The following is a 23,675-nucleotide window of genomic DNA, read 5'->3' on the forward strand; positions in this document are numbered from 1 at the left end:
AGGGGCCAGACATGAAAGGTTTCACAATTCGAGACCAAGGATGAGAAGGTCCTCCCTGTTGGAATAGCCCAAGGCTGAGCTGTCGAGGAGAGGAATTAACTCTGAGAAACATATCCTGTTCGGCCAGCGCTAGCCATTAATAGGAGGCAAGACCCTTGCTGGTGAACATTTCCGAGACTCCGGGAGCAGAGAAACCGGGAAAGAAACTCATACAGACGCATTCTGGGTCATGTATGTGTCTTAGCGTCCAGACCCAAGGGGACTGGGTGATTTCAGGGAGAAGTAGAGGAGACATTAAGCTATTCATAGAGGCGAAGAGGTCCTCTTCTGCCCTAAGATCTCACCCAAACTTGTTCCAAGTGGAAAAAGCCCGGCATTTAAAAGGTCTCGATAACCTCAGGAGAGAGCCCTGTGTCCCTCAGTTGGTACCCTTAGGGGCCAAACATGAAAGATTCCACAATTTGGGGCAGGGATGAAATATTGCCCTGTGCCTGAGATAGAAGATCCTTCCTGTTCGGAATCACCCAAGGCGAGCCGTCGAGGGAAGAGATTAGCTCCGAGAACCAAGCCCTGTTAGGCCAGCTGGTGCTATCAGTAAGAGGCAAAAACCCTTGCTGGCGAACTCTGGGCAACTACTACCTTAGGGTGGAGTTCTTAACTCCCCGTTGGTATTTTCTGTCTGGACCGTAAATCTGCTCCCATATCACGGGCATCCAGGGATATAACTGACCTGAGTGACAGGAGCTTGCCCTGGGCCCTAAGGAGAACCCAGCGTGTCAGAAATACAGCTGACAAGAGCGTGGGTCTCCTTGATGATTTATGTAAGAGGCTACAGCTGTATTGTCCACCCGCACCAAGACATGGCAGCCTCAGGAAGAGGTATTTCAGGGCCAGAAATACAGCCATCAACCCGAGACAGTGACTGTGACAACCGAGCTGGCGACCCTCCTATCCCCTTAAGCTGGGCGACCACTTAAGGCCGCTACCCGCCCATCAGGGAGGCGTCTGTCGATTAGCAGCCTGCGACAACAAGGCAGCACCTAGAGTGGGACCCAAGGCAGAAAACCGGGGTCTGAACCACATAGAAAGGAGCGAAGCCTGAGGCGTAACCCTATTTAGCCTAGGGGTTTTGGCCCTTGGAAGAAATCCCTGGCTTTTGGCCACAACAAAAGCGGTCTCATGAGCAGAAGGTCCAGAGGGATCACTGTGGGCGCGTTAAGCCCTGAGACCTGGAAATCGTTGATACTGATAACAGTGCAACCTTGACCTAGCCTGACTTTGCTCAGGGTGATCTGAATGGACTCAATCCTAGCGGGAGACAGTTGTGCCCGCATTGTGATTGAACTCCATACGATGCCCTGATAGACAGTGTTCTGAGTGGGAGAGAGGGCGGCTTTTCTTGGTGTTGAGCCTCAACCCCAGAGAAACAGATGAGCTAAGGCGATGTCCCTGTGCTGAACTGCCAGTTCCTGGAACTGCGCTAGGATCAGCCAGTCGTCTACATAATTCAGAATACAGATGCCCGAGTCGCAAGGAGCCAGCTACATCATGCATTGTGAATGTGCTGGGTAAAAGGGCTAGGCTGAGTGAAAGAACCTGACCCTGGAAGACTTCACCCCCGGAAGTGAACCTCAGGAACTTTCCATGTTGTGGCAGAACTTCTAAATGAAGTATAGAAGTGCGTCATAAGATCGATGGTGACCAGCCAAACAAGTTGTAGGGCTTGAGACACGACCGTCTTGACAGGCATCATCTTGGACTTGAACACCCACGGGTAGTTCAAGCTTTAAGATCTAAGCCAGACGCCACCCCTCACCCTGCATGGGAAATGGGAAGTATTTAGTGTAATAACCTAACTCTCTCTCTGGAAGGGGAACACATTCCATGGCCCCTTTAACCAGGAGATTGAGTTTTTGGTTTTACAAAAAGAAATCCGGTTCACGGTAGTGAGAACACGCCGTTGAAACACGGAAGCGGTGAGTGAATTAAATCCTGATGCCCTTATAAGACCCACAGAAAAGAATATATCCGGCAGAAGTTTCCACGCTGCCAGAATCTCTGAGATGGGTATTATATTTTAACACTTCCTGTTGAGGGGTTGTCGAGTGTTTAGCGTCCTGAATAAAATGCAGGAACAGCGAAAACACCCAATTCTGACGAAGCCTCTGCAACCCGAAACACCAAGAGGTGGCGGGAATGGAGGGGCTTCAAGGGGGTACCGGGAGGGGTGAAGTGAAGCAGCGCCCGTCCGAGGGAGCTACCCCTAATCTAGGCGCAAGACCGTCAGGGTTTTCTCTTACTAGAATTTATAGTCCTGAGGTCTTGCTTCGGGGGCTGGCGAGGGCGGAGAGACTGTCCCAAATCCCTGGGAGGAGGATCAAGACTCGCCACGCTTTGCTTTTGAGCCTCCCTTCAGTCAGGACCGAGGCGGGTCTGAGGCTTGCTCGTCAAGCGCAGAACCCACACTCAGGTCGTCCAGGAGGTCAGCCTGGTATGCCTGTAAAACTGCAAAGTGTGCAGAGCAGCACCAGCCTGACCTGCTGCTTGTTAAGCCCTTCCCACTAAAGTGGAGGTTGTCCTACAAGGCTTTGAGGTTAGAGAGGGCTTCTTAAGTGACGATGCCGAGCCCGGCGAGAGATAGCCCGCAAGCGTCTCTTCGACCGGCGGCATCACTGAATACCCCCGTGCCTCAGCACCCACGATAGTCGAATATAATGACGTCGAGGGTATGTGAACACGGGAAGAAAATATCTATATATTTTTAAACAAATTTTTTTTTTTTAGGGGTTCTCCATGAGCGAAAAAGCTCTTCATGGAGGTTATCAAAGAAAGGAAGGGACCCATGAGGCGTTCCCTTTCTTAGACTGGAAGATAAAATCTATCCCCTAATTTGGAGCGTTTGGGGGTCTCTTTTTCACGTGGCCAGTCCAATTGGCAACCGCACGAGTAACAACATCGAGCAATTCCTCCGTAGATTTTTTATCGAGGACGGAAAGCTCGGAGGTGGGAAGAGAATCGCGATCCACCTCATGATCCGAAGAAGCGTCGGAATGCGCTTCGAGATCATGTGAAGGACCAGCTGGGTTTGGGGAGAGAGTGAGAGAAAGGGATCAACCCGTCTCTTGCTCCTCAGCCAAATCCATGCAAGAGCCCCACGAACTATCTTTTTTTTTTTTTTTTTCGTGAGTCCTGACTCCCGGAAGCAAGCGAAGCACTCTGCCTGTTAAAGCAAATCGCAGTGCTCGCACCCGCCCTGCTGCAACACGAGAGCAGCGTGCGTCTTACCCCAAACAAACGGAGCAAAAACTGATGTGTGTCGTCTTCAGGTATAGAGCGAGAAGAGAGGAACACGCACCGTTTGCGGCTTTCAGTCATTCTCTCTTTTTTTTTCTTTATTTTTTAGAAATATATATATATACATAATATTTTCTAAACAGAAGAGAAAAGAGAACAACGTTCACTGCACACTGCCTAACTGATTCTAACTCCTAACAGAGGAAAGAAAGTTTTGACAGGGTGTGTGAAACACACAGACACAGAATCGCTCTGAAAAAAGAGTTTCTGACGACACCTGGTGACGTATCCATTTATAGCCTGGCCGCAGGTGCATCTAATGATTACATCAGCCGAGGCTATAAATTCCGGTAAATGTTCATTGATGTGTTACACACACTATTTCAGCTTGGTCACAATTAGAGTTGTTCCCCATGGCGCTTAGCAGCGCAGCATCGTAGTGAAGCTTTTTGTAAAGGGAACAAGAGCTACTTCCTGGGTTGTGGCGTGCTAACTTTCCATTCATAATAAATATAGCCACGCCACCTTGCAAAATGCTTTAACAAACTTATGACCTAATCCTATTTTTGTGACAACTTACCATTAGCTAAAAAATAACACATGTAAATGACAATAACAAATGTACATGCTTTAAAAACCTTGCCTTGTCAAAAGAATTGTAGGCATCGGTCCTTTCTGCTTGCAAACCTTGTTACAATGCCCAGTATGTTAACGGCGTGTCCTTTTTCAATCTGTAGTATTGCCAGGTTAGAAACACGAGCATCTGTCATTGTCGTCCTCAGGTAAGTTTTCAGTTGCCGCAAAGAAGAAAAGCTTCTCTCAGCCAATGCTGTAGTCACTGGGATAGTTAAGTAAAGCACGTAGAGTTTGGACAGATTTGGAAGCGTGTCACGCAGTGCCATTTCACGAAAGAATCACAGTCTTTTTCCCAGCTGGGTGCACTCCTCTTCCTCATTACTCTTCTCAGCAATGCCATCTCTGAACATCTGGGAAAACAAGTTGATTTCAGAGTTCAGATCTTCTTGATCAATACTATACGTGGTGGAAACAGCGCCAACACTTTCATCTGACGGGCTCTCAGAAGAGAGAACGTCTGCAAGGGACTTGAAAATGGACAGGTCATTCTCGGAAAAGCGGTCCTCTACTTCCTCAATAAGGGTATCCAGAGTGCTGTACAGTATTTCAACTCTGTAGTAAACGCTTTTCTGGCACAGTTCATCAACTTGATTAAAGGTCTGGGATGCAAAATCGTCACTTCTCATTTCCTTTAGCACTGACACTTTGGATTTAACCATCGCCATTGCTGTTTGATATGTAAAGTCTTTTGATTGAAGAAATTGCGACAGGTGGTTCGTTTGCATTAGCACTCTCCGCATAAAAAACATGCAGTACAGAAAGTTGAAGTCTTGCACATATCTGAGAATTGCATAAGCTTCAGTTCCAGCTTTTGAACCCCCATGTGAAATTTCGTTCAGAGCTTGAACCATTTCATCAAAATTTTCCAACACAGCTCTGATAGCCTCGACTCGACAGTTCCAACGAGTGTCGCTGAGTGACTTAAGTGTAGTTGGCCCCGCAGAATACGTTTTTTGTGACGTAAATTTTTCAAACACAGCATGTCTCTTTGAGCTTACTTCAATGAAATTTTGTAGAGCTTGGAGAATTCCGAAAGCATTTCAGACAACTGGAATGCAGGAAGCAATGTCCACTACGCAGAGATTTAATATATAAGCAAAACAGTGAACATAGTGAGCTAGAGGATTTTCGTTAAGTATCCGTGTGGCCACACCTTTGTAGGGTCCTCTCATGTTGGCGGCTCCATCATAACATTGACCTCTTAGAGCTGAAATATCAAGTCCCAAGGCTGATAATGTACTCTTGATCAGTATGGCAAGTGAAGCCCCGTCCGTCTGCAGCGTCCTGTAGAAGCCAATAAACCGCTCCTGTATTTCAAATTACTGGTTTACGTAGCGCACTATGAGAGCAACTTGCTCGTGTCTTGACAGATGACATTGACATTGTTTCGTCTGCAATGATGGAAAACACTTCAGCTTTTTTACTTCATTTACGATCGAATCTATTACTTGTGAAGCCATGATTTCGATTATTTCATTCTGACACGAGCTGTGTAGGTAGGTGAAGTATTTCTCTCGGTTAACCATGAATCGTTGAATCAGTTCGTTGTCTGTACTACGCAGTTTCATCAATTCCCTCAAATTGCCTTGATTTGTGGAATCCATTCCCTCTTCGTGTCCCCTCAAAGGTATACCCTGGAGAGCATGTTGTGGCAAAAAATTATTAACCAACCATTATCACTGCGTAAGAGACACTCTGAATCAAACAGTCTTTTAAAATAATTTATTCTTTCAAGAAGGACACAGTCATTACACAGGAATTACTCTGTGCCATGAGTGTGACCCAGTCGGGGAGGGCTGACTTGTTTTTATACCTCTTTTCCCCAAGGTCTCTGACAGAAGCAGATCTTCCCTCTCTACATTCCTTAGACACAGGGGCATTCCTTTGCAATGACTATTACTGATCAATGAGTACCAAAATTTCTACAACAATTCCCCGCTTTTTATCATTCAGATTACTCAATCACAATAATAAACAATAAGACAAATTTTAAGTCATATTATCACACATACACTCTTTATCTCTGATTTTCACATAAATGATCACTCTCTTAAACATTTGTGAAATAACATTTGGAAAAAAATTAAAAAGCTTAGGCTGTTTTTTGTGGGGATAGTCCCTTAAGTATTAGCAAGCAAGTAAAAACTTTATCTGAAGCTGGGCTAAATGAGTAAACACTGTTACTGCACTTCTGACATAAAATCAGACCCTCGGTCACCTCAGTATAAACAAGAAATAGTGTACAGATTAAGTAGGAAAAACACATCAATTTAACATTTTGGTTATGTCACATCTCTTGGTTTTGTCAGCAGGCTATAAAAATACAAAGAATAAAAGTAGAATAAAATCCCTCATTTCAAACCCTCTCCTTGTACGTCATCTCGTAACACTGATGACAGCTGCTTATAACCCTCTTTACTTATCAAAACATTCTCAGATAGAAAAGACATACCTCATTTTAACACATTTCACAGTAGCTCTTGCTACTTGTATCATCATATTTGTGTTCATCATCCTCTGGATAGACTGTCATCTTTATCAATTGAACAGACATCCCTGCTTTAACCAGTCTCTGTACTGAGCTGGAAACACACGTTATAATGCATGGTAAACATAACAATATCAACAGTCCTATCACCGCAATTGGTAACACAGTTTGAATCAGCCAATACCCCCATCCTCCCCAGAGATTCATAAACCAAGTAAACCATGTACTCTCAAAATGTTCTGGCTCCTGTACGGCTTTTCTCATGTGTTCAATTACATTTGTGATGTTGTCGCTGTAATCTGGAATATTGAATCAACAAGACATTCCCAACATTTTGCAAACTCCTCCTTTCTCTGCAGTTAACATGTCAAGAACCAACCTGTTTTGAATGACCGCATCTCTTAACTGTTTCATTTCAACATTTATCATTGTCAAAGCATTTTCTGTGCTATTAGCTATTGCTAATACTGTCCATGCTAGCCCATTTATCTTATTAATTGTTACCGTTGTACCCACCCCTAAGAACAATGACCACCCCACGTTTGCTCAAGGCGTCGTCCACTGATCAGATAATGTGTACCCTTCATAGTGCTTTGGTAAAACCCCAGGCAAAATTTCAACATTTTATTTTTTTTGTCTTCCCACCCCAGGTGCCTTGTTTGGCAAATACACAGATGGATAACAACACCCTGACCATTTCTTTGGCATCCGATGAAATGCCCTGTTGCCACATATTATGTTGTTGACATAATAGAAATAAATGTGCTCTCAATGTGTTACATAGATCTTGTGTGATGAGCAATGCCAACAACCAATAAGATGTGTTGAGATTGACATGTGACATGTGAAGTGTATCTAAAAATAAAACGTTTTTCTCCTGTGTGAGAGTTCCAGCACGAGCGCTGATGCCCCACCGTGTTTTATTCCTCCGTCATTATTTGTAACTTAGCACTGGGTTTGCACACCAGGATCGTTGAACAATCTAACTCTGCTAACAGGTTATGGATCACCCAGATCGTACAGCGTGTCCAGTCAGAGGTAGCATGCTAAGCAAGCACCATGAGTAGATGGGTTGCAGAGTCAAGTAGCCGTTGGTCACGGCTAGTGTTTGACGGAGATGAAAAGAATTATGAACTCTGGGAGACAAAATTTTTGGGCCATCTTCGACTGAAAGGGCTAAAAGAGACTATTTTAAATGAGCCCACCGAAGATGAGGAAGGAGAACTGGCGGAAGACGAGGAGAAAAATGCTGAGGCTTATGTGGAGCTGATCCAATTTCTGGATGATAAAAGCTTGTCGCTGATAATGAGAGACGCAGCAGACAACGGGTGGAAAGCTCTAAAGATACTAAGAGACTATTATGCGGGCAAAGGTAAGCCACGTGTAATTAGCCTGTATACCGAACTGACTTCACTCCAAAAGTCGAGCAGCGAGAGTGTGACTGAATATGTTGTAAGAGCAGAGACCGCTATTACCGCATTGAGAAACGCTGGTGAGATATTAAGTGATGGACTGTTAGTAGCCATGATTTTGAAGGGCCTGCCAGACTCATACAAACCATTTGCTATACATGTCACACAAAGCGAGAAGGCGATGGCTTTTGCCGAATTCAAAACTAAGCTACGGAGCTATGAGGACACAGAAAAGATGCGCGCCATAGCATCAGCTGACAACGTCATGAGGCGCGGGCGCAGCCGAGTGAAAAACCCGCTTTGGCAAGTTCTAGTGATCGGGGAGCCGGGAGTGTGGACATCATATGCTTCAGATGTGGCCTGAGAGGACACAAAGCCAGAGAATGTCAACGCAAGCAGTGGTGCAGTCAGTGTAAGAGCAACACACATCGGGACGCAACCTGCAGAAGGAAACATAGGCGATACGATGCGCGGAAAGTTTCTGAGGAGGTGAGCGGCACGGAGTATGCATTCCGTATGAGCGACGGGGACGTGGATATCCAGCCGGGGCGCGGTGTCAAGGCAACAGTTCTGATGGTGGATACAGGGGCAACTTCACACATCATCACAGACATAGGAAAATGTAAGAAGTTCGACGACAGTTTCCAGGCCGAGACACACTGCGTGGAGTTGGCTGATGGCACAAGGTGCAAAGGAATCACTGAACGCAGAGGAGATGCAGAGGTTTGCTTGATTGACAGCAGAGGGTGACGTCACAACGCAACGCTGAATCAGGTGTTGTACATCCCCTCCTACCCGCAGGACATCTTTTCTGTAGAAGCAGCTACTTCCAGCAGAGCCACCGTAATCTTCAAGCAAGGGGAAAATGTTCTACAAAATAAAGACGGTACAAAATTCCACATTCATAAGTACAACAGACTTTACTATTTACACACAGCAGATGATGAATGTGATGACCAAAGTAAGGGGTGTTATGATATGCAGACATGGCATGAGATCCTAGGACACTGTAATTATGATGCTGTTCAAAAATTACAAGGTGTTGTTGATGGCATGATGATTAAGGTTAAAACAGATAAACCTGTCCTTCATTGCGATGTATGTACTCAGGGAAGTTTATCCAAACCAGGAACAGAGAGCCTGATGTAAGAGCCAAAGCAGCTCTAGAGATGGTGCACACAGATATAGTGGGACCAGTAGACCCAGAGTCCAGAGATGGGTATAGGTTTGCGTTATCATTCACTGATGATTATTCAAGCAACAGAGAAATTTCCTGCTGATACAGCCCCATACGGGAAGGTAAAATGTATCAGATCTGACAATGCTACAGAGTTCATGGTGAAAAGTTACCAGTCATTACTCAACAAAAATGGGATAAGACATGAGACCTCAGCACCTTACTCACCACACCAAAATGGCACTGCCGAGCGAAATTGGTGCACCCTATTTGACATGGCGAGGTGTATGCTGATAGAAAGTGAGTTACCAAAGGAGTTATGGACCTATGCAGTACAGACAGCAGCTGTAGTGAGGAACAGATGCTTTAACAAGCGCACAAAACAGATACCTTATGCTGACAGGAAAACAGCCTAATCTTTCCAGGATGCAAAAGTTTGGGTCAGTGTGTTTTGCCTATAAACAGGATAGAGAAAACTAGACTCAAGGTGTGAGAAGGGAATTTTTTTCGGGTATGACAAAAATAGCCCAGCCTACATGGTCTACTATCCTGAAAGTGGAAAAGTGCAGAAAAACAGACTGGTGAAGTTTGTGACCAAAACAGTTTTTGAGCTGCAGACACAAACTGACTTGAATCCTGATGATGACGATTTTGAGGTACAGAATAGCGCAAATAAGACCAGGCAAAATGCTAATGTGAGTCCAGGAAGTACTCCGCTACAGGTTCCAGTAACTATGCCTGAGGAGAACAGCCAAACACAGCCAGATGAGGACAAAAATGTACATAAAAGATACCCTCCTAGAGTGAGGAAGACACCAAGTTATCTGTCTGAATATGTATCTGGTGAGGAGAGTGATGATCAGGTACTGACTAACGTAGACTATTGTTACAGATTAACGAGTAATGTACCCCTAACATACAGAGAAGCTGTAACTTCATCTAACTCAAATGAATGGGTTAATGCGATGAATGAAGAGATGCAGTCACTAAAAGAAAATTACACATTCACTCTAACCAGCTTACCTGAGGAAAAGGAAGCAGTGGGGGGTAGATGGGTGTATGCAGTTAAAAACAATATTGATGGATCTGACAAATACAAGGCGCGATATGTAGCCAAAGGATATAGTCAAAAGATGGGTGTAGACTATGAGGAGACCTTTTCTCCTACTGCTAACATGAGGAGTATCAGAGTGTTAATGCAGAAAGCAGCACAGGAAAACCTGATTTGACATCAGATGGATGTCAAGACTGCCTACCTCCATGCACCAATAGACTGTGAGATTTACATGCAGCAACCAGAGGGTTATGAGGTGAAATCTAACACAAATTAAAAGTTGGTGTTTAAGTTGGAAAAGTCACTATATGGACTAAAACAGTCAGGCAGAAATTGGAACAAGATGTTGCACGAATAACTACGTGAAATTGACTTTTTGTGAAACCCTGCTGATCATTGTTTTTACACAAAGGAAACAGAAAATGAGAAAGTGATCATGATCATATGGGTTGATGATTTGATCATTGCTGCCAGTGATGAAAATGCACTAAAGGTTGTGAAGGAGATGCTCACAGCAAATTTCAAGATGAAAGACTTGGGTCAACTGAAAAATTTTCTTGGTATCGATTTTGATCAAAGTAATAACTGTGTTAAAATGTCACAGAAGAGATATATGGAAAAAATACTTGAACGATTTGAGATCCAAGACTGTAAACCACGAGTGACACCATGTGAACAAAAACTTACTATACTGATGATGCAGAGAAGATGATGTCAAGAAATACAGAGAGGCAGTTGGCAGCCTAATTTATCTAACTACATGTACAAGACCAGATCTGAGTTTTGTAGTAAGTAAGCTGTCACAGTATTTTACAGAGCCAACAGAAGAGCAATGGACTACTGTGAAACATGTACTGAGATATCTGAAAGGCACAACCGTAAAAGAGTTGATTTACAGGAAATGTGATAATGAGAAACTGGGATTACATGCGTACAGTGATGCAGATTGGGCGGCTGATGTAACTGACAGACGAAGTACAATGGGTTATTGTGTAAGCCTAAAAGAGAATGGTCCTTTGATCTAATGGAAAACCAAAAAGCAGCCCACTGTTGCATTATCCACTTGTGTGGCAGAGTATATGGCCTTATATGGCCCCTATATGGCAACCAAACAAGAGTGTATGTACCTAGTACAGCTATTAGAGGGCATTGACGGACATGACTACGCACCACCTAAGGTTTATGAGGATAACCAAGGTGCAATAGCGTTAGCAAAAAATCCTGTAAACAGACAGAAATGTAAACATGTTGACATAAAGTATCACTTCGTGAGGTCAACTGTGAATGATGGGAAAATAAGTTTGAACTATTGCCCAACAGACCAGATGGTAGCAGATGTGATGACAAAACCTGCAACAAGATTAAAGTTTAGTAAGTTTACAAAGTTTATGTTCGGAGATTAACCATGTATGGGTTTACATGATGCTAGGTAGAGCACCTAATTATGTTTTTTTTGTTGTTGTTGTTGTTTAAGAGAAGAACAATGTGAGAGCAAGTGGGGGTGTTGACATAATAGAAATAAATGTGCTCTCAATGTGTTACATAGATCTTGTGTGATGAGCAATGCCAAAAAACAATAAGATGTGTTGAGATTGACATGTGACATGTGAAGTGTATCTAAAAATAAAACGTTTTTCTCCTGTGTGAGAGTTCCAGCACGAGCGCTGATGCCCCACCGTGTTTTATTCCTCTGTCATTATTTGTAACTTAGCACTGGGTTTGCACACCAGGATCGTTGAACAATCTAACTCTGCTAACACTGCTGCAGGTGAAGTTTCATGTGGCTTGCTAAATGGGCATGTGAAGTTGACTCCTTGTCGTTGATGACGGCTGTACAGTTGTCCGCTGTTCTGTCCTTCACGTTGATTCTGACCCTACAGTCAGACCACCCTGCTTTAAACCGTCTCGCATTGTTCTTGAATTCTTTTCAGTTCGTACCTTTTCACGATGACTACTGCTTGTGACCACACGATGGGGTTCACTCTGCACACAGGCCGTGCTATTCTCTGTGGTTGGCCTTGCTCTTCCATTGATAGTGGTATTTGGTGTTCAAACTTGACCTCGGCCTTTATTGACATTCACTCGGAACAATCTCCTCCTGTTGCTGATTCTCCTGCGATGTGGGAGGAACTTTCCTGCAGTGGTTGGCATGAACCCACGTAGCTCTCTCTGCGACCTTCAATGCCGTGTGAGTCGTTTTGTGCAGGAAGGTTTCAGCAATCTCACCCTGAGCGGCTTTCACCTGAACATAAACATTGGACAACAGAGAAGACATTTCTTTGCAATAATTCAACATGTCATTCTAACACAGATCTGTTGATGGCAGCCTTTGTCTCCCCCCCTCTATTCCCATGAATGGTGGTCTACCAAATAGTATTTCAAATGGACTTAAATTTGTTTTGACTCTTTTTCTCATTCTGGTGTACATCAACACAATTGGAAGTGCTTTAACCCATGTGAGCCCAGTTTCCTCACAGCACTTAGCCAATTTGTTCTTGATCGTTTGATTCTCCCTCTCAATAGCGCCTCCGCTGGTGGCCTGGTAACTGCAGTGTGTTCTCATGTCAATTCCCAAAAACTGACCCACCTGCTTTATTGCTTCATTTACAAAGTGTGTCCCATTGTCCGAGCTGATTTTTCTTGGAATTCCCCATCTCGGAACAATCTCGGTTAAAAGAGCTTTCGCTACTGCTGCCGAGTCTTGTTTCAAGGTTGGGAATGCCTCAACCCATTTGGACCACATGTCAACCATCACCAGGCAGTATTTCTGTTTCCCACAAGGGGTTAACTCGATGAAATCCATCATCAGATACTCAAAAGGCCCCCTGATGGTGGTTGAGATACTATAGGTGTTTTTATCACTCTCGCCACGTTATGTGTGTTAAAAATGACACATTTTTGCAAAAATGTTGTCCTTTGTAAACCACAATTCTTTCATTTGCGCAACCATCCCCGCTTTTGATACATGGTCTAACCCGTGTATCAACTTTCCATAATGAGGAAAGAAGGGTTTGGGTAAACAAGGCATGCCATCACAGCTCATCCACACATTCTCCTTAAAACTACAGCCAGCTGCCTTCCACTTGTTTTTCTCCTCGCCTGTGGAAAAAGTTTGCATGCTCTGTAAACAAGAAGAAATTTCGAGGTTATTGTCAGATATCAAAGCACACGTAGTTTCTTTTGTCTCCATTGCTGCCGCAGCCTTCGCTGCCGCGTCTGCTCGTGCGTTTCCTGTTGAGACTGAACTGTTATCGTGAGTGTGCGCTGCGCATTTGCAAATCGCGACCTTGTCTGGTAAAAGAATGGCCTCCAAAAGCTCAGACACAAGAGACGCGTTTAATATTGGACGGCCATCTGACTTCAGAAATGTTCTGAAATTTTGTGAAATCGTGTGCTACCCCAAAGGCATAACGCGAATCTGTGTAAATTGTCACACATTTGTCTGCCATAAGTTTACATGCTTCTGTTAAAGCAACCAGTTCAGCTGCCTGAGCTGAATAATTTGATGGCAGTTTGCCAGATATCACGACCTCAAATTCAGTGGTTATCGCGTAACCAACCTTATTCTTTCCTGTTTGTGGATCTTTGGAAGCCGACATCCTGCTCTGTGGGGAGGAGGGTGGCAGGATTCAAAGTTGTGCATCTTTTAACAGTTATGTTTGGCATGTCCAATAAATTTGTGTGGTACCTCAGCCATCGGGCTGTAAATAAATGTGACGTTCTCTGTTCTTGCAAAATCATGGAGACTGCGTGTGGAACCATCAAAGCTAAATCAGAATACCCCACAAATTCCCTGGATGCCAGTACTGCCAGTTCAGCAGCCGCCGCAGACCTCAAACAGTGTGGTAGACCTGCTGCTACTGCATCAAGTTTGGTTGAAAAATATGCCACAGGTCACAGTCTGTCTCCATGAGTCTGCAAAAGAACAGAAGTCATAAACCCATTTTTCTCATCAACCATCTGAACAAACGGTTTGTTTACATCTGGCAGACCCAAAGTAGGAGCCAGAGCCATTTGTACTTGCATGTTAACAAATGCCTCCTCGGCTTCGCTTGTCCAAACAAGCTTGTCACGTGACCTCAGCCCTTTCCCTGTCATCAGGGCTCGTAAAGGCTGTTCAAGAATGGCATAATTAGGAATAAATGTACGACAATAAGCACACATTCCTAAAAATGACAATAATTGTTTTTTTGTAATTGGTTTTGGCACATCTTTTATGGTCTGTACACGTTTGTCACAGATGGATTTACTGTTTGGTCTGATAACATGTCCCAAAAACTTTATTTCCTGTATCACAAACTGCAATTTTGAAAGACTTACTTTGTGTCCCTCTCCTTCTAGGTGCTTCAATCTCAAAATCACATAAATGCTCCTACACTTTTGACATAAATGCTCCTACACTTTTGCTGTGTTTCACTTTTGCACTTATTTCAGCCCAATCTGTTGCTTTCATGCATTCTATCACAAAAGGGCTCAGATCTGCCCACAGCTGCTCTTTGGCCTTGATCACTGATAGTGTGGCGTAGTGTTCCCTGCTATCAAATAGAACTGCATTTGTTTTTCTGTCAGGCAAGTTGAGAGCGCAGACACATTTTCTGTCCAGAAAATCTTATCAAATTTCACAGTCTCATTTTCTACCCCATTAAACCACCCCTCCTCATATTGTGGTTCACATTCAATTATGACATGTGACGTGCAATGCAATTGGTCAGGCATCATATTTTCTGTGTTAAATGACATTGTTCGATCTTTTGCCAATTTCAAGATCATTTTTGCCCAATCATCATTTTCCACACGCCATTCAAATGCCCACTGCGGTTCAAATTTAGAACAACATATTTGTTTAACTAATCCCAAAGGAACCCCCCTGTAAGGGTCAAATTCAATTCACACATTAAATCTCTTGCCATTAGAGGTACCGGACAAGCTGGTGAACACAGAAACGCATGTTTAAATGTTCATCCCTTCTCCGTCTCACACTCCAAGGGCACTGTGAATTTTTCAGAAATCAAATGGCCCGAGGCCGAAGTGCTCTTATGCACTGAACCTGTCAATTTTGGCACACATGGCAAGTCACATGGTTGTATCGTAAAATTGCTAGCCCCAGAATCTACCAAAAAAATCTATTAATGTCCCATCAACTAACATTTGATATCTCGGCATTTGTAAAAACCCTGAACTTTTGTACATTCTCAAACATTCATCCGAAACATTATCACATAAAGCTTCACCAGTCACACTCAAAGATTTGCAAGCATTGTCTTCATTGCAGAGAGCAGTATGTAAATCAGTGTATGTGTGCATGTTGTATGTGTGTGTGGTTAAAAAAAATGTAACTTCCCTTTTTTGTAGCCGGCAGCTGATCACCCTCAGCTCGACCCCCTCCCTTCTGCTCTCTGCTCTGCTTGCTTCAGTCTGCCTTTTTCTTCCCCGGACAGTCTGTATCCCAGTGTCCCTCTTGTTTTCACAGTTTGCATGTCGTGCATTCTCTGAAATCATGGTCGTCAGTTCCACACTAGCCGCAATTCCACTTCCGCTGGTTTCTGTAGCCTCTCTTCTTTTTGTCGGCCCATTTCTGCTGCGGTTTAGATGTACTGACATTAGATTGTAGTCGCACAACTGCCAGTTGTAGATCCTTCTCCCCCCTCGCCTTGACTTTGTCTTTCTTTGTCAGCAGCTGTTCCTCTGCGTGCACAGCGTGTGCCAGGGTGGAGGTCAGCCGCCCGCTCTTCCATTCAATGTAACTTGCTTCCACTGCTTGCTCGATCTCAGGTCTCAGAAAAAAGTTCATTCAGGTCTCCTTCTCTGTCCGAGTCGAGAGGAGCTACTTGTGGTGCTTGTCTTCTGGGCGGAGAGCAGTCGAGGTCGGGGTTCAGTTTCAGGGCTTTCAGCTCCGCCACGGGATAGTGATGATTATACGCCAGCGGCACCGGCACAATCGCCGTTGCATATGGGGAAACACAAACATACTTTTCATTAGTCGGTTCTGGTGGTGCTGACACACAAACAGATCTTTCACACATTTTATTTTAGGTTTTTCCTACACTTTTCAATCTTACAAGAAAAATTCTTTCTGCATTTGCTTTCGTTCTCTTCTATCTGCTTCCTTAAGCCAACAGCCCACTGTCTGTTCACATTTTTTACACACATGTTGAACGCAGCCACAACAACCTTTTTGTGCCTCGCTGCCCTGTTCCACTGATTCTCGAACCACTCTCAGTCTAGTCGTGCTCAGTGTTCCCTCCCTGGGGAAATCATGGTATTTGATCAGTTTCTCTATGTCCTGCATACATTTTCTCCTATAGTTTTTTCTCATTTGACAGAAAACCGGTGTATCAAATTTGGCAAGCTTGCTTTGAGACTTCCCCATACTGGCTATTTCTGCTTCTCTGTGGATTTACCGTTCGACGCACGTCTAATAATCTGTCGGACGTCTCCAACAGATCTGATTTCTTAACCCAAGATCAGATAAGGGTGCACTCCCTAGTGCTTTGTTAATTACGGTTTACTAAAAATCTTTCTCTGGAGTACGTTCCAGCATTCAGTATTTTAGCTAACCTAATTAAACAATTTTTGCGAGAACTCAGTCTCTGTTTAGAAAACCTCTTGACCTGTCCGTAGGTCTCAGTTTCTGCTCGAGAACCTCTTGTATTCACACTACAGAATGGTTTCAGCCACTATGGTCTCAGCCACTATGGTTCACTCACTCTTATACCAAAAGAAAATAATTTAGTCGTCTCTTATCAGAGATATTTGGGTTGCCACGGGTTCGTTTTCATTTGATTCCAGTGGAGTTTCTCCTGGCCCTGATGCGGTCGGTCCCTCTCTCTGAAGCTTACGAGGTAGATCTGGAACTTCTCAGACCAGGTGGCCAAACACCGTCCGCTTTCAGGTCCGGAAGGCACTTCCAAGGAATCCCACTATTCTGAAAATTATTAACCAACCATTATCACTGCACAAGAGACACTCTGAATCAAACAATCTTTTAAAATAATTTATTCTTGCAAGAAGGACCCAGTCATTACACAGGAATTACTCTGTGCCATGAGTGTGACCCAGTCGGGGAGGGCTGACTTGTTTTATACCTCTTTTCCCCAAGGTCTCTGACAGAAGCAGATCTTCCCCCTCTACATTCCTTAGACACAGGGGCATTCCTTTGCAATGACTATTACTGATCAATGAGTACCAAAATTTCTACAACAAGCGCAAAATAAAGTACTCTCTATTACAGTTTCTAAATATGCTCTGTTGTCCGCCACTGATTTTTTCTTTTGACTATCAAGCTGGGACGCAACGCTCCCTGTTTTACAGGACTGCAGCCTACCCTTCCATTTAGCTACGGCCTCTAGATGAGCTTCACACTTTGAATGTTCCCGAAATCTTTCATTTACTTTCTTCCATGTTTTAAAACCAGTAACTTGAAATGCCAGTTCACTGTTTGGCCCATTGCCAAATGCTCGACAGCAAAAGCAGAAAGCTCTGTCATCACGTATGCTGTATTCAAGCCATTTATACTCATTGTACCATATTTGCCTGAATTTTCTGTTTTTGATCCCGCAGGCATTGGCTGGAAAATTAATTACTGGCTGATACGGGCCTTCTTCAATATATTCCAAAGCTGCATCCGGCCAAGGCAAGGGTCTATTTTATCGACAGACTGGACAGTTGCACCCGCACTAACCTGAGCGTTTGAAATGGTATCGTCACTCTCGTTGCTTCTAACATTCAAAACTACAGAAGAGTCAGGTTCTGTGTCTGTTGATGTATCTGGCGTTGGTGGTTTAGATTTTTTGTTGTAGAAAAACTCCAAACTTAGCTGTCTTTTTGCCATTTTAAACTATTTTTGAATGCCGCGTGCTGACTGAACAGTTGTCTCACTAAGTGAACAGTCGTTCTCGCGAGAAGAAATATACAGGTGTGTTTATGCTAATATGTTTGAAATTTTGAAATAAACTACATATTTGCTACCCACTTACGAAAAACATTAAAACAAAACAAATTTTTTATACATTTTTTTTATATAAAACCTGGCAAGAGTCTGGAAATCTGGGGGGACATGTGACCAGGTGTGCCCCCCCTACATGTCGCCACTGGTTTTTCCCCTCAATTTGTGTGTGTGTGTTCTGCATTGTGGTTGATTTATGTATTTTATTTTACAATAAAAAAAAAAAAAATGAATATGCTCTGTGATTTCTTTTCCATTCATTTCCTATGTTGGGTCAAAAATTACCCAGAACACAACAAATGTTACTGTTTTTGTCACACAGCATAAACTGAGTTTATGGCAAATGAAGGAAAAGTAACCAAGCCTTGGCCTAATCAGGTTAAGGATACTATTTTTATTAAAGAAATTAAATCAAAATGGGTCAAAATGACCCAAACACCAAATGAAGGTTAAACAGTGTTATAGCTGGTTTCTGTTCTAGATGGTTGCTTATTGGAGTGGAAATAACATATTCTCAAGCTTCTATGATATTTTTTGCAGAGAAATGCTCGTGTGCCTCAGTGTAAATTTGTGGGAGTTAATTGCATGTTTTATCATCTGGATTAGAAAAGTGACAACGTTGTGTAAAGTAATTGCCAATTAAGATTAAAAATTTGCCAATGGAGTAAGAAAAATTAATTTAATTAAATAGGTTACGAATGAAAAATAAATAAATATTAATAATCTGTACAACTGATGTTTAGAAATTTCAATAAAACATAAAAAAAAATAAGCCATTTTACTAGTGTGTGCAGTGACATTGTTACCTGAAAATGTCCTTTAATTTCCCCCTAAACTGACTGCACACCAAATCATGTTTTGGCTTGACTTTGGAGCCCCATGCAGTAACATTGTTTGTTGGTTTGGACAGTCTTGTTTATATCTGGACCTTTGAACATTTTTCAAAAGTTCAACATTTTCTCTGGGGAAATGTTTGTTAACAAAATTGTGCAACAGAAGACAGACACCATGTGTTATTGCAAGACCCTGATGATCCACTGATAAATGATGCAGCTTTATGAGGTGGTTGATTATGACATCAAGACATTGTAAACATTTCTCAGTTTTCCATATAAATATCCCTTGAACCTGCAGACACAGACCGATACCAGCAAACTCTCAGGTAGTGTCACCAAATGAATGCTTCAAATGCACATTTTTGCTGAATTTATGATGGTATAACATATTTAGACTCATATTTAATTATGTGTGTTGTCTAATAATTCTACTTTTAATATAATTCTGTTTTTCAGTTGTGAAGTAGTCCTGGTTTGGGGTTTCATCATTATACTCAATGGCAGTCTGGATTGTCTACCTGTCTCTCTGCCTTCTCTTTTCGATGAGTGGTGCAGGTAAAAGCAATATAACAATAATAGGCTTTAAGGTATTACTTTATTTTTGTTTGAATAATGAATTACCTTTATTAAAAATATGAATATTTATAATAAGAAAATATTTTATTATATATGATAAAACTATGAAAGCCTGTTTTACACCGTATGTTCAATATCCTTCTTATTATTGCTTTGGAAGCACTACAATAAGGCTGTATTTGTTAACATTAGTTAATGCCTTAGTTAACAGTGGCAGTGGTGGCTCAGTGGTTGAGGCTCAGGGTTACTGACCAGAAGGTCAGGGGTTCAAGCCCCAGCACCACCAAGATGCCACTGTTGGGCCCTTGAGCAAGGCACTTAACTCCAGGTTGCTCCGGGGGGATTGTCCCTGTAATAAGTGCACTGTAAGTCGCTTTGGATAAAAGCGTCTGCCAAATGCATAAATGTAACAATGAACAACACTTATTTTCAGTGTTCATTCATTTTATTAATGTTAATTTTTACAAAAGCCTATAATAATATATCATGTATTCAGTACTACTAACACATGTTTTAACATTGAAAGGTGTCTAATATGATTCATTCTGGAGGAGAAAAGTTGGAGAGATATTGAAAGAATTGTCACATGTGTTCCTGTGTGATATAATATATATATAATGGAGTTTTGTGAACCTTATTGTAAAGTGAAAACCCTTTGATTATCATCAATGAATGCGTTATTAATGTTTGTTGACTCTTAATTAATTATATATAATTATAATAAAGTATTTACTGTGCAAATTTGTGAACCTTATTGTAAAGTGTAACATATTTCAGCATTACCTAATGTGTTACTAATGTTTGTAGGCTCTTTACTAAATGTATTTAACAATAAAAAAGCATTAATTATAGTTATTAAAAGACTTTATTGTAAAGTGAATGTAATTCACACGTTACAAACATTTGCAGGACATAATAAATTACATAGCAGAAAAGATAACACATTAATTAAACTATCGATTCACTATTGAATCAACAATCAATATCACATACAACTCTGAGAACATTTTTCTGCACTGTTGGGCGTATTGGACACACACATATATATATATACTGTATATACAGTAAATATAACGTAGTCTATATTATTAACATGAAACAAGACACTTAAATACTCTAAAGACGTGTTATTTTTATGTTTTGGTTGACATTAATTAATGCATTGAATAATGTTAACTTAAACACCTTTTTAATGATAGGAAATGTCTTATATGCATCAGTTAACATGAACAAATATTAATAAATGCTGTAAATAAATGTTGTTCATAGTTAGTGCATTAACTGTTAACAAATGCAACCTTACTGTTAAGTGTTACCATCATTATTATTATTATTATTATTATTATAAGTAGTAATAATGATTTAATTATTTTATTATTTAAGAGGAAATACAGCATCAGAGAGCAGCCAGCAACACATGCTGTAACAGTAAGACTTTGGTACTCTTAATATCTGTTTATTTAATCCCACAATAGTTTATTTAACAATAATACAAAATATCAACAAAATCTCTTAACAGATTGTCCACTTGAGTGGTCTGAATATGGATGTAGATGCTTCAAGTTTTTCAACACACCACTCACCTGGATTGATGCAGAGGTTTGACATATAACTTTTTTGTCATTCATGAATTCTTTGAAAGCTTTTGTCGTCTGTTGTAACATTCATTTTCTCTCCTCAGATAACCTGTTTGACTTATGGTAGTAACCTTGCTTCTGTCCACAACCCTGATGAGTACATTTTTATACAGAACATGATCCGACAACAGACTCATACTTCAACAAGTACCTGGATAGGAGGCCATAATGCAGTTTCTGTATGTATTATTTTATTCATGTTGCTTGTGCTATTGGGCAGTTTATAGAGATAAAAACACAGAAACAAAAGCAAAATTTCCACCCAAAATTCTCATTATTGATTTGTCTGGAGACATTTTACTTTTGATATTTTCTTTTGCTTCTTTATTCTCAATAGTGACACTCATTATATTCCCATTAATATACTGTAATACAATTATTATTATTTTTATATCAATCAGAATAAATTAAAGTCTAAATTACCCAAATACAAGTATGATGTATAAATACTTCAAAATTTTTCACATTGCAGTAATAAGAATTGAGGGGGGAAAGACATAAATAATAAAACAGATTATGTAGGGCCCTATGAAAACCATTGTATTATTTTAATTACTATTATTACAATGAATATTACATAAGCATACAGTAATGAAATATTTCTGTTATTTTTCCTTTTAAATCAAGTTTTTATTTTGGTGTAAAACTGAGTGAACCTCTAACAGTTTCTGAGCGTCTTTGAAGGTAGCTTCTCATGATGAGTGGCAGACTGCACACATTCACTTTATACCACACAGCACAAGCAGCCCGTCATTTAAAGGAATAGTTTACCCAAAAATGTCAATTCTCTCATCATTTACTCGCCCTCATGCCATCCCAGATGTGTATAACTTTCTTTCTTCTGCTGAACGCAAATGAATATTTTTTTTAAGAATATTTCAGCTCTGTAGGTGTATTCAATGCAAGTGAATAGTGACCAGAACTTTGAAGCTCAAATATTTTTAATTGTTAAAACCTTAAAACATTCACCTTAAAAACTTGTCCGATTACAACCTCATTTCCCTCATTTTTGGCATCCCCCACTGGACATTTAACTGTGTAACTTGAAAACTGCAGTCAAATGTGTAATGAAGCACGTCATTTCAGTTTTGCAAAAAAAAGTTGCAATGCTCCCATACATTTTATGAGACCAGGCTGACATTTTCTTTCAATTGATTTTGGGGTGCTCTTATGTGTTTCTGATCCTCACAGTAAGTTTAGTACACCTGTGGGAATGAACATGTATTAGAGATACACCATGAACGCATGTGATCCTAAATACTTTTATATTCACAGGAGAAATCATGGCTTTGGAGTAATGGTAAACCAATGAATTACCAACTTTGGGCCCCTGGAGAACCCAGTAATGGTGGAGGTCGTGAGCACTGCATTGAGATGAACTTTAGTGGTAACTATTTTGAAGTTGAAATTATAAAATTAAATTGTATTAAAACTGTAATAGTATGGGTTGAAAAATAAGAGGTCTTGGTGATGTCAGTCAAAAGTGAAGTTTGTTTCAGAGGCAGTGGATTTATTTTGATTAAATATTATCTTTGGAATAATGTGCATGTATTGTTATTTTAGTGTTAACAGGAAAACAATGTGTATTAAGATCCAGTAATAGAGTGAATTTAGATTTTATGTTGACTTTAAAGTCATACTAGAGTCAATATAACAACCTTGAGGGGTTAGTTTGACAATTGATACTGACATAAAACAAGCCTGGTCATGATTTATTTGACTGATTTGGGATTTGGGAGTGTTGTCATCATACATGTAGACATTATATATTAATATTTCTCTATTCAACTTCTTATGTAATTATAAGCATCATGAAGCTTCACAATATTTACATGATTAAAATATATATATTTTCTTTCTTTCTTTTATCAGAGTCAAGCTACTGGAATGATTATAAATGTGCTGAGAAGAAGCCTTATGTGTGTGGCAAATACTGAACATCAGCCTCACCTTTTGTCTCACTTTAAATGTTAGACCATTTAAATGTTAACTGTTCAGAAGAGCTCAATAAATGTCAAGCAAATCACATAAATTTTTTTCTTCTTCTTCTGAGAATCAGTCTTGCAGCACAAATAAAACAGGCAGTCTTGTTGCTTCAACCTGCAAGTAAGATCGCCAAATATCTCATGGCTATCTATCAAGCAGTGGTAACAGTCACAAAACAAAAACTAATTATTTTGTCTTGTTTCCAAGTAAAAATATCTAAACATTCTTAAAACTGGCAAAATTGCATAAGATAGTTTTCTCGTTTTCAAATAAATCTAACTATATTTAATGAGGTTTAATCTTAAAACAAGAAAAACTATTTTCCAATTGGCAGGGTTGTGGAGTAACAGGATTACTTATTTAAAATACAAAATATAACTGTAATCATCTAAAGTTACAATTTAAATAATTGGTAATTAGAATACAGTTACATTCAAAAAGTATTTTGATTACTGAAGAGATTACTTTGCATTTTATTGTCATTTGTTTCATTTAATATTTAGTCCTTTCAGATGGAAAACATTTATACATATAAATGATGTGATCCAAAGAGTGTTTGAACAGCGGTGAAACACTTTCTTATGATGTGTTACATTCATACGAGCAGACAGAGAAGTAAGTTTGAAGCAAGTTT

General features: G+C 40.9%; 1 protein-coding gene across 2 annotated transcripts in view; it reads left to right on the forward strand.

Annotated features, from left to right (window-relative positions):
- The window catches only part of LOC127645094 (ladderlectin-like), a 118,590-nt gene extending 95,492 nt beyond the window's left edge, over positions 1-23,098 (forward strand). Inside the window, exons 1-7 of one of the 2 annotated variants that reach the window (XM_052128619.1) lie at positions 19,010-19,168; positions 19,299-19,397; positions 20,802-20,846; positions 20,938-21,017; positions 21,100-21,234; positions 22,331-22,442; positions 22,928-23,098. In XM_052128619.1, the coding sequence (XP_051984579.1) occupies positions 19,340-19,397; positions 20,802-20,846; positions 20,938-21,017; positions 21,100-21,234; positions 22,331-22,442; positions 22,928-22,992 (495 nt within the window). In that variant the 5' untranslated portion in view covers positions 19,010-19,168; positions 19,299-19,339 and the 3' untranslated portion in view covers positions 22,993-23,098. Of the gene's footprint in view, positions 1-19,009; positions 19,169-19,298; positions 19,398-20,801; positions 20,847-20,937; positions 21,018-21,099; positions 21,235-22,330; positions 22,443-22,927 lie in introns of those variants that run through there. The other variant, XM_052128620.1, reaches the window with a different exon arrangement.
- Positions 23,099-23,675: the final 577 nt, after the last annotated feature.

The sequence above is a fragment of the Xyrauchen texanus genome, chromosome 6, assembly GCF_025860055.1.
Source record: "Xyrauchen texanus isolate HMW12.3.18 chromosome 6, RBS_HiC_50CHRs, whole genome shotgun sequence".
In the NCBI taxonomy this organism is placed as follows: Eukaryota; Metazoa; Chordata; class Actinopteri; order Cypriniformes; family Catostomidae; genus Xyrauchen; species Xyrauchen texanus.